Source organism: Orbicella franksi, chromosome 8, assembly GCF_964199315.1.
Source record: "Orbicella franksi chromosome 8, jaOrbFran1.1, whole genome shotgun sequence".
In the NCBI taxonomy this organism is placed as follows: Eukaryota; Metazoa; Cnidaria; class Anthozoa; order Scleractinia; family Merulinidae; genus Orbicella; species Orbicella franksi.
Genome location: NC_138152.1, coordinates 19258193 through 19269462, shown reverse-complemented (window position 1 = coordinate 19269462; position 11270 = coordinate 19258193). Strand labels below are relative to the sequence as shown.

The following is an 11270-nucleotide window of genomic DNA, read 5'->3' as shown; positions in this document are numbered from 1 at the left end:
CAATACATGTAACGGAATCTGTATTACAAACGTGTTTAAAAACATCGTACGCTGCACAGGTATGCCACTATATTTTAGGAGCGTTGAAACAACAGTACAACTTTTGATAATTGATCTCAAGTTTATTGTTTGTTTATTTGTTTTTACTATTACAATTTTATCGTCAATTCAACAGCTTACAAATTACATCACATTGAAAAAGCAGGCTAAACAAAATAATGCTTGGCTTTCAAGTGGTCATCATTAGATTTCCTTACTACAAAAGCCAAAAAAAGTAAGGAAAGAAAACGACAAGAAGAACAAAGCACAAGGAAAAAACAAAGATTACTAAAAGCGAATCGAGCAATGCTTACTGTAACTTACTGTTGCCACTTTGGATTTTTGTTGTTACGAAGCCCGACAAATGAAAATAGAGTTTTATCATCTTGTACATTCATCTCCTGCTGCGCCTTATGCTCTGCTATCACTAGAAAGGCTGATTCTCGGTAAACTAAGTTAACAAATACAACGTTAATCTGCTAAAATATTTCACAACCCAACCGGTATGGCTCCGTTTTTTTTCCAATCATTTATCAAAATTGAGCCTATTTTTGTCTCCAATACATTTCGCGGCTTCCCAACCCCCTAACTATTTTGGCTAAGTAAGTATTCAAGAAATCAATTCATTCATATTCAGCCACTGTTGTTTGCCATAATCAATCGAAGCTTGGGTACAGTATTTTTGTAAACAACATAATGATGGTAAAATTGCCTCAACATTTCTGGTTGAAAAGTAACAGTAAAATTGTAAACATTTTCTTATTATATACCAAGAAAATACTTTACTTTTTACGTCAAAACGCTTATGGGCTCCTTGAAGTTAGGCACCTTCTCTCTTTCCCCTTGACAGCGTTTTTCTCAGTTGAGAGAAAACGAAGACAAAAATACTAGAAGGAGATTGGTTTCGACAAAAGGAATTTTTCCTAAACAACAACAACAACAACAACAACAACAAGACCAAGGGAATGAAAGAGACAAATAAATAAAGTCAAGACACAGGGAGACAGACCAAACTATATGAGCAGTGGAATTCGAAGGAATTGAATGTTCAAAATGTTAGTTACTTCATGCTATTTTCGAGTTGTTCAGAGAAGAGATAACTTAATTTATTTAGAAAATTGGTAAACATTAAGATTTTTCAAATAAGAAGGAATATTATGCCAAACGAGGGAAGCCATATAGAATATAGTTTGTATCCCTGTGTTTGTTCTGACTCGTGATTTGCAGAGGTTTTGGCTCGCGGCGTATCTAATATTATAAGTATGAATGTTACAAGTTTGTTTCTTGAGTTGGTTTCCACCTTGAAACAGTTTGAAATATGAATAACAAAACTGAGGAACAAAATAAGCGCAGTCAGATCCTTCTGCGTTTATCCGGGAAAGACAAGGCATTTATTGTTCCTCACTTGACGCTCTTTATCGCTTTTCTGTTAATCTGAAAAAAAGCCACAAAATGTGTAAATTAGAGACAGCTTATTATTCTATACAGGCAAAGAAAACGTCAACCTACTTTCATACTGTATATCAGTAGGTACAACTTTTCAAAACTGAAGATTGTCCTGAAACTTCCGCCTCGAATAGTTGTATACTTTACCTTGTTTCTTCAAATTCCAGTTTTTTGACATTTAAAACTCTTTCCCTGACATAATGCTTGCAGATGAGCGGCAAAATCACGCAAATCGCCGCCGAAAGAAAGTGAATAACCTCGAAAATTTCTCATTAGAGAATGTTAAGCTTGTAGTGAAACTCTACTATCAAGGAAACCAGTTGGCACCAGATCGTAATTGCTAAATTGTGTTTCCTTTGGGTTTGTCATCTTTAAAACAATCACAACAAGAAAAAAACTTGCACAACATGATCTCAATAATTTGTGAAAAAAGGCATGCTCTGATACAAACAAAAAACTGCCTAACGAATTGAAGTAAACTTACGAGAATAAATGAGCAATAATAAGTGCTATATAAACTCAAAAACTTAAATGGGGGTTTCGACTTTATTACTGTCTTTTGCAGAAGAAGGTAGTAATACCAAAACACTGGTCAAGTGTTTGAACTTAGCTACATCTAACGCGTAGCGCTATATTCCTTTCTGGAACATATCAAACCACGTGGGAGACAAACCAGACCAATCTATTGTTCTAACCACTGGACAAATCATACAACTCACTCAAAACAGTCTACATAATTATGTAATGTACACGTAGTGTAGCCTGTGCCCCAATTCGTACGCTCTGATGTCATCAATCATATTTTTCAATCCGCATACTATGCAATCAATCATACTTCTTAAATACACTAAAGTATGTAGTATAATCACTTTTAATTAAACATACCTTATTTTGTTTTTTAGAGTACTGTATTCTTGACCAGGCCGATTTACAAGATGATATCAGCTGAAAATAAAAAAAATTCAATTGTATATCTCTTCAGACTGTCTTCTCCAAGCATGAGAGGTATAAACACCAGCCTGGGTGTGACAAGAGCCACAATGCCCATAGACCTTGTTACAATACAATATCAATTTTGTTAGCACTCCCCATGGGGGGCAGTGAAAATCTACTCTGTTCAATCTTGTAAATATTGTCTGATCCGCTATTTTCCTGCCTTATTGGCTAATTATCTGATGAAATTCAGCCTAATTTTGCAGGATCAGTGTTAAATATGTAAGGGCTATTTTAAGACAACAAGGGGGTACGTGGTTTATTCACTGAGTGTGTACCCTGAGGTAAATCACACACCCATGAGATGCCCAAAAAAACACAACAACTTTCGAGATTGACATTTACCCCACTAGGAAGCCCGTCACAAGCCAGAAAACCACAGCAAAATTAGAGCATTTGGAATTGTAATGCATTTGGTATGGTGAGTGTCAAACTGAGAATAATGCAAGCTTTCTAGAGCACAAATCATTTCTTGCATGTATCCAATCATGCACATGTAAATAATCTCATTAATTTCATACTCGTTTTATCGATTGTAAATAGTTTCATTAATTTTAATATGTTTATAGTGTCCCCATTTAGTGGTTATTTACTGCTATTTTAGTTTGACACTTAAATAAAGGTATTCATTCATTCGTTCATGTATGAGGGTGAAAGCAGTTAAACTTGAAGCTCCTATTTTTATGCTTCATTTAGTTTCTTGTTCTTATTCAATTTAAATCATAAGTACTTTACTCCAGTCCAAGTTGATCCACATTGGTGCACTACCTACCTGCAATTAATTTCATTTGCCTACCTTCTCATCCATTCCAAAACCATCGGATTTTGCTAGAACATACTGTTCCCTGAAATACAAAATTATTAACTAGGCTGAACATCATTCAAACTTCATTCCCCCAAAAGAGGGGACTGTCTGGCTTTTTACCTCTGCCCCTCTCACCTCTTGCTTACCTGCCCTCTGGAATTTCTGATCCCCATGAGGAATATAGAGATTTTCTTATCACACAAGTGCTTATTAGAATACTGATATCTATTCAAACTTAACCCTGCTATTTCAACTGCTGTTTTTCTTGCGGGTTTGAATTAACAGGGCACAACTGTACCATTATTTCATAAGCAAAGAGCATAATACAAGTCAGCCCTTTGATTAATCTAAGCAATAAAAATATGAATTTTGTAACCAAAACTTAATTTACAATGGAAATAGTGAAACCTAAGGGGGGAGAACACCTTTTTAAGCAAACAATAACCAGAGTCTTATTGGATTCTACATGTACTTGACACAGGTAAATTCCTGTAAAGGCAGAGTCCACAGGACTACAGACACAGCCTAACTATAAGGACCACAGCTGATCCTACTATTTGCATTCACAAACCTTATTATTCTGGAGGCCAGTTTAAGTTGACCTCGTTGTACGAGACTCAGTGCCACAAATACTTTGCATTGGGCAGCAAGAACAGGATTTCTTAACCTCAAGGCCACAATTAACTGATGCTGAGAAATCTGACAAGCTTTTTCAGACTGCAACAAATAAGAAAAACAACTCAGATTGAAGTTAGTTGCCATTATTGTTAAACACAGACATATTTAAGCAATAGAACTCTTTTCCTGTGTTTACATAGCCTCATCTAAACATGACGAGGCTTGGGATAATTCGAGACAGTTGTAAATGTAAACCTGAGACGTGGTCAAGGGTTTGGATAACTTTCGAGAATTCTCCCAGCCCCCCAAGTGTTTAGATGAGGCCATGTAAACATGGAAAGAGTGTTCTATTGCTTTTATAAAATAATTCTTAAAAATATGCGTGAAGCTAACACATCACAACCGTGTTTACATACTCTCATCAAAACACACCTATCAACCAATGAGAGCATGCGTAGTAGCTCATCAGTTATCACCAAGATATTTAGAATCTGAACAAATTAGCTAGACAGGAAATCCAAACCAAACTGACAGACAAGATGGATAGCATTTCAATTATACCAGAAAAGACTTCATCAAACCACCAGCCTGTGCACATCACATGACCTGATCCCATACTTTATCTCCACATGCATCTAAGTCATTTACCTCAGCTGTTATCAGCCTGCAAGCCTGCTCTCCCCCTCCACCCCACTACTCCAAGAGAGTTTGCTCGCAGGCTAAGCTTTTATTTGCCTGTTATGATTTGTTATCACACATTTTTATTCTAAACAACAGTTGCTCAACAAACAAGAAATGATTCCAACATGACAGCTTCAAATATATGGCAAACATTAACCTAAGTGTACAAACTAGTCTCGGAAAACAGCAACTAGCAAACCTCAAACTAAAATTTTCAGTTCAAGATCATCAACATATGTCTTCAGTAAACAGGTGAAGTCTGAATTTGAGCCTCCTGGCCTGGCATCAGCATGGTGCTTGTCTCTGATTTCCTAGCAATAAGTGACTAGGAGTACTTCTACTGCCACTGGATAGGATGCTAGTCCATCACAGGGTTACACCCAGCATGAATTCACTGTCACATTAAGATGTTTACTCTTTGAAAACTCAAGAAAATTTTGGGTGAATATTACTTCTTATTATTTCTAAGAAGAATGCTTGCTTGCAGATGGACGAAAACTACTCACATAACTATAAAGATGATCTCCCATTGCTGAGTATGCACCTCCTAATGTTGATAACCATGCCATAACATCCTGAAGCTGCATGTACTCAGTAAGGTCAACAAGGAGTTGCTTACACCTGCAGGTTTAAACAGGACAGAGATCAATTATAACTGACTACTCCAGCAAGCTTTTATTGTTATATCATAATTTCTTTTCAACTGCATATTTTGTAATGATTATACAACTGCAAGGAACTCATTTTTTTTTTATTTTCTCTATCTCATACCATACAGTTCAAATGAATAAAATGATTCAAGAAAAGGTTATAAATTAGTAAGTACATGCACATGTATCAACATCATTGTACTGACTAGAGACAAAAAAAAAACTGGTAAAATCCATTTTGACATAACAAGGCCAAAAAAGTACAAAATCACTCAGTCAGGCCTAGGTGGGTGAGAATAATAAACCCCAGGTACTAACTATTAAATTGCTCAAGGAGTGGGAGGGGTGCTTGTGGGAGAGCGGGCACTGTGCAATAAAGCACTTAACTGTTATGTCATTGCTTGTCTATACGACTAATTAGCCTTGATATATAAGCTGTCCACTTGTTTGTTTTATCTAATGTAACTACATGACTGTGATAGAGCCAAAATATTGTAACAACAGTACTGTTCTGCATTGTAATAAACCAAAATTTGGTTTTCAAGGATGTTAACAATCCTTGAAATTGGTCTTGTTCACATCATGTTCAAAACTAGGTCTGCAATGCGAACTTGTGTGGGATTTCTGTCAAATAAAAGTTGATGCGCTATGGATAAATCAGAGAAATTGAAGCTTTACAGTGAATATTTATACATTTTGTCGTGTTGTAGTGATGAACGTCAAGTAAAGATACCGTGGAGTCCTGGTTATAAGATCCCAAGCTGCAGACAAAAAAACGGTTACAGGAGAAACATGTTTGGACTTTAGTTTCTAGGAAATTCGCTCCCTTAGGGTTCAGTTACATGGAACTCTTTATCATGGTAAATGACCCTTTTACCACGGGAAACTGCATTTAGTGAGTATGACCAATATTTCCAGAGGTAAATTTTCTGTGGTCAATACCCATGGATACATAAAAAATATCACATACAGCACCTTTGACAGTTAATGTGGTAAGTTGCATTGGTGCTTTGATGTCCAAGGTATTACGATCAAATCACGTTTCTCCGTTTGTCATTAATATGTAACCAAAAAGGGAAAATGGTTTTCCCCCGTGTGCCATTTTTGTTACCTTGGCTAAATCCCCTGCAACCGTTGTTTCACAACGTATACTAAATCCCAGCAAAAACAAAAAAACAAAAACGAAAGTCAGCAGACATATATATATATCCCCAAGTTATTGGGGAGGGGGAGAGGGGGGGGGGAGTTTCATTGAAAGAGTCACTGAAGTAAACATATTTTGCAGGTTAGACTTGTTTTTCATAGCAGGGGCGAAAACAAATGACATCATCGAAAAGCAAGTGCACACGAGGTGGTTCACTTTTTGGTTGTAATTCTGGACTGTGCAATAAACAATAATATGGCCTGTTTCGTCGGGATGCCAGATGATGTGCTACATAACTGGGACAATTAATGTTCCCGAACACAACTTTTGAATCATGTTGGCTTGGGGATGAAAAGTTCAGTCTGTATCCAGTCGAAATTGTTCGGAAAAGTACTCTAAAGCCATAAGAGTAAGCCTGAACCAAGGAACGGTAATAGAAATGTTGTCTACTTTTATTTATCAGTGGAAATATTAGAATTGGTCGCTGGTTACACAGAGTTTGTTTACGATAAATCAGCTCCGGTTGCAAATGTCAGCTAATATACGTTCTTCCAGCTGACAAAACTGTATGTAAATTATACTTTTAGAAATTAGCTTTTGTGGTTAAACATGACCAGTAAATGTAAAAATGTTTCGCGTGAAGTTTGAAGGCAAATGCAAATATTTAGTTCTTTTAAACTTGTGAGTCTACGGAAACAGCACCATCACGCAATGTATCAAGAAATCATGGTTTATCAGTCGAGAGGACCTCAACCTGCTAACCATAAATACACAGGAAAATACTGGGCTTTGTCATTATGCTATATCTGTCTGTAAAACTGCAGTTGTTGATAAAAAATGCTGATTTTAGCAACAGACGGGAGTTGAAAGTAATGAAATCAATCAAGTGTAAATTTTCTTCCGTTTACTAGAATTCCTTTTCCGCAGAAATTGTCGGGATTTTCAGCTGATCGAAGGAATTTCAATGTGACATAATTTAAATATGTAATTGCAGAAAGTTCTGTCCGAGAACTGGAACTTTGTATGATTGTTGTATGATTGATTGATTGATCCTTATTCATCCGAGAATTTCACGCATATACAGAAAGCGAATGTTTACTCACCTTATAATAAATGGTACGTCAAAAATAATGCAGTGGCTATTCGTACGGCACCTGTACGGCGACTTGTATTTGCTATTCGTATGGAAGTCAGAAGATTTCATTGAATTTCTCTGTAATTGCTGATTCTTCCTTATCCAAATTATTATATTTACCTTAAGAAGAATTAAGCAATTCCAGTGAGTGCCGTTTCTTTGAGCCAGATTAATTTGCATACTCTCTGCATACTCAGCAAACGACGCACTCGCGAGACTTCAAATTTTTACTGAGCTAGTTAATACACATGTCACGCTACCTCTGGTTCACAGATTTACCAGCTACGAAGTACACTGTAGGTTGAAAAAGTGCACAAAGAATTTCTTATAGCTTTTAAAAACGTACAATACATTGACTTGGATCGGGTGGTAAGTGACAGCTTGGACCTTCTATGAATTTGGACTCTTGTTGGTAGTCCCGTACGAATTATTTGCATTTTTGCTATTCATACGGGAATTTTTCCTGCTTCCATAGCAGACGCAGTTTCAGTCAGCGTTAGATAGTTCTTTTCATATTTAGTCCGGCTACTTGCGGTTAGTTTACCGAAGGATGGATGCTTCAAACGTTTTCGCCTTCCAAATCGGGTGAGGAAAACATGCACACTGAATCTTGTAACGCAAACTGTTCCACCAAAATACAACTGGACAGGTATTGTCTGAGGAAAGTGTTCAACTATGACATTCAAAACCAGGTTGGCGATTCTTAAATTTAATGGTAACTTTAAGTTATACTCGAGGAATCCTGTATGAATAGCAGATACCAGTCGCTGTACGGTCCCTTCTTATCGCGTGACATGTGCGTGAGTATTAACATTGTAGCTCGGAAAAAATTTGAAGTGTTGCGAGTGGGTCGTTCGCCAAGTATGCAGAGAGTACCCAAATTAATCTGGCTCAAAGAAACAGCACTCATTGGAATCACTTATTTTTCCTAAAGGTGAATATATCAATTTGGATAAGGAAGAATCAGCAATTACAGAGAAATTCAATGAAATCTTCTGACTCCCGTACCAATAGCAAATACAAGTCGCCATACGGGTGCCGTATAAAGAGCCACTGCGCAAAAATAAATACGGCAACGAGTGTCTAAAAACACTAAGACCTAAGGCCTAAGACTCCCTCCAAATCTCAAGAACAAGTCAAAACTCACCAAAAAACAACACCCAGTTAGAGTAATCACACTAATGGCCGCTGCACAAAAACACTCAACATTTTGCTGGTGGAACCCAGTCTACACACCAAGTAGAAACCACGTGACAAATGCTTTGCTCTCATGAACAAATAAATCAATAAATAAATTTCGCTGGCATTGACAAAGTGTGGGAAATCCCACACACAAATGTCAGAGGGTGCTGGATTTGAGAGGTATTAACCTATCATGAATTTCTAGTCCACACTCCAATAGGTCCACTACAAGCCAAAAACTTTATTTCTGAACAATTCAGAGATATGAACTGAAAATTTGGATTTTGGTCAAGAACTCTTCACAACTTGGAAAAGCTGAAAACATGTCTTTGGGGCAAATCGGAACCAAGAATTCAAAATAGATGCTTTTTACCATATACCTGCCAGATTCAAATCAGTACACAGTTTCCTCCAATAAAAGTCCAGCCAACTTTAAAATGCAAATTTCCCTCCAATAAATATAAGCTCCTCCTCAGAATAAGCCCTTCAAAAAGGTATTGTAAGGTGAAGTCTGCATACAGGAAAAGTGGCCCACCAGGCCAGAGCTTATCCCAGTTTCTGTAGCATGAAGCAACTAGGAGTATTTCTACTACCCCCTGGATCGGATGCTAGTCCATCACAGGGTTACCCCCAGCATTAAATTTACCAGCACCCATTTATAAATCTGGGTGGAGAGAGGCACTGTGAGAGTAAAGTGTCTTGCCCAAGAACACAACACAATGTCCCCAGCTAGGGCTCGAACACGGACCACTCGATCCCAAGACGAGCACATTAACCATGAGGCCACTGTGCTGCCCTATGAAAAATATAAGCCCCAGGGGTTTATAGTACATTAATATACATGTATAATAACTTACCATCTTAGATCAGGCTCCATACACAAACATGTTAAAGCCTGAATGTTAATAAATGCATAGATCTTCCAAACTGCAGAACGATTGTTTTTTTGCCTTGGCTTTTCTTGTATGTGAACTGAACATGCTTTGCCAAGATCGACTACATAATCTGAAGCACAAGACAACTGTTTTGCTGCAAAAAAGAAACACAGACTATCAGGAGATTGCTAAACAATGTATAGTGTATTCCCATTGATAGAAATTTACTCTCCAGGTTGCATTTTCTTTTCTTTTGGACCAGTTTAGATACCAGTCTTCAGACCAGCCTACAGAAAAGGCTATAGACCAGTCTACACACCAGTCTACACACCAGTCTACAGACCAGTCTATAGACCAGTCTACAGACCAGTCTACGGAGCAGTCTACAGACCAGTCTACAGACCAGTCTACTGACCAGTCTAAAGACCAGTCTAAAGACCAGTCTAAAGACCAGTCTATAGACCAGTCTACAGACCAGTCTACAGACCAGTCTACAGACCAGTCTACAGACCAGTCTACAGACCAGTCTACAGACCAGTCTAAAGACCAGTCTACAGACCAGTCTATAGACCAGTCTATAGACCAGTCTACAGACCAGTCTATAAACCAGACTACACCAATCTATAGCTTGCATGGTAGGCATTCAAAGGGGAGGGGGAAACTACAAGGGCAAAGTACAATTGGAGGGAGATTGAACTCAGGCAACACAAGATCAGTATGTGAGCAAACAGTGTAAGAGTTCAATCCTACTTAATTATACAGAGTGAAATTAATAATTAGGCATGACCTTCATTTATAAAGAGATAATATGGAAAATGCCTTTAAATTCACCTAAGTTGTCTTCTTGTCAACATTTCTGGTTTAAAATACAGGCTAATAAATTAGGTATCAAATACTTCTATTGAAAACGAAGTCTTGATCATGTTTTTTTTTTTCTCACTATTATTTTGTTTGACTGTTTGGGTTTTTTTTACTTAACAAAGAGATTGGGAATTAAGTTAAAAAGGAAAATTTTGCTTGTCAGGTTCTTTATCTGGAATGCTGTTTCTTTTACTTTTACCAAAAATTATCATTCGATAAATAGATCTTTTTCAAGAGATGTATCAAAGCTGCTTATTAATTTTATGGTTTGTATAAAACTTTGACATGTTAGTAAATGTCGTATTTCTCCTCACCTTTCCTCCACTGAAGAAAGAGCCACACAGTTAGATGAATACAAAAACAACAAGACTTGTTGATTTGCCGCCAAAGTAAATTTCCAAAGATGGCGTCAACATTGAATTTCACTTGCACTTCAGGTTGAAGATGAAGTTTCCCTCCATGCTCTTCCACGATCGATGCACATTTCACAGTGTTTCGTAAGCGTTGTTCAAAAGTTATGTCTGGACTGTAATATTTTGCGATAATTGCGGCTTTTCTCGGCTTGGAAGACAAGCAAATTCTTCGCATTTGTCCTCAATGTGCTGTTCACTGATTCGTCCTATGTTAGGTTCCAGTATTTCCGAGCGAGCGAACCTGAGTGAATTTATCAGAATTCAGCAAGTGAGAAAACGAATCACATTTCCTGATTCTACAGATTCTACATGTCAGTAAACTAGTAATCTTCAAATTTAGAAGCTTCATTTCGTCAAAATAACATTTTTGAAAATTTTAGAAAATGGCAATCAAAGCATAAACAAATTGGTATTTAAAATATTCCATC

General features: G+C 37.2%; 1 protein-coding gene across 1 annotated transcript; it reads right to left on the bottom strand.

The window, feature by feature from the left end:
• Positions 1–101: 101 nt before the first annotated feature.
• Positions 102–11073, bottom strand: LOC145494952 (uncharacterized). The gene is made up of 7 exons (XM_081474525.1): positions 10744–11073; positions 9551–9722; positions 5089–5203; positions 3855–4000; positions 3275–3323; positions 2371–2430; positions 102–1473 (listed from the first exon to the last, which is right to left on the bottom strand). The coding sequence occupies exons 1-7, from the start codon at positions 11015–11017 to the stop codon at positions 1441–1443; spliced, it is 849 nt and encodes a 282-aa protein (XP_081330651.1). The 5' UTR covers positions 11018–11073; the 3' UTR covers positions 102–1440.
• Positions 11074–11270: the final 197 nt, after the last annotated feature.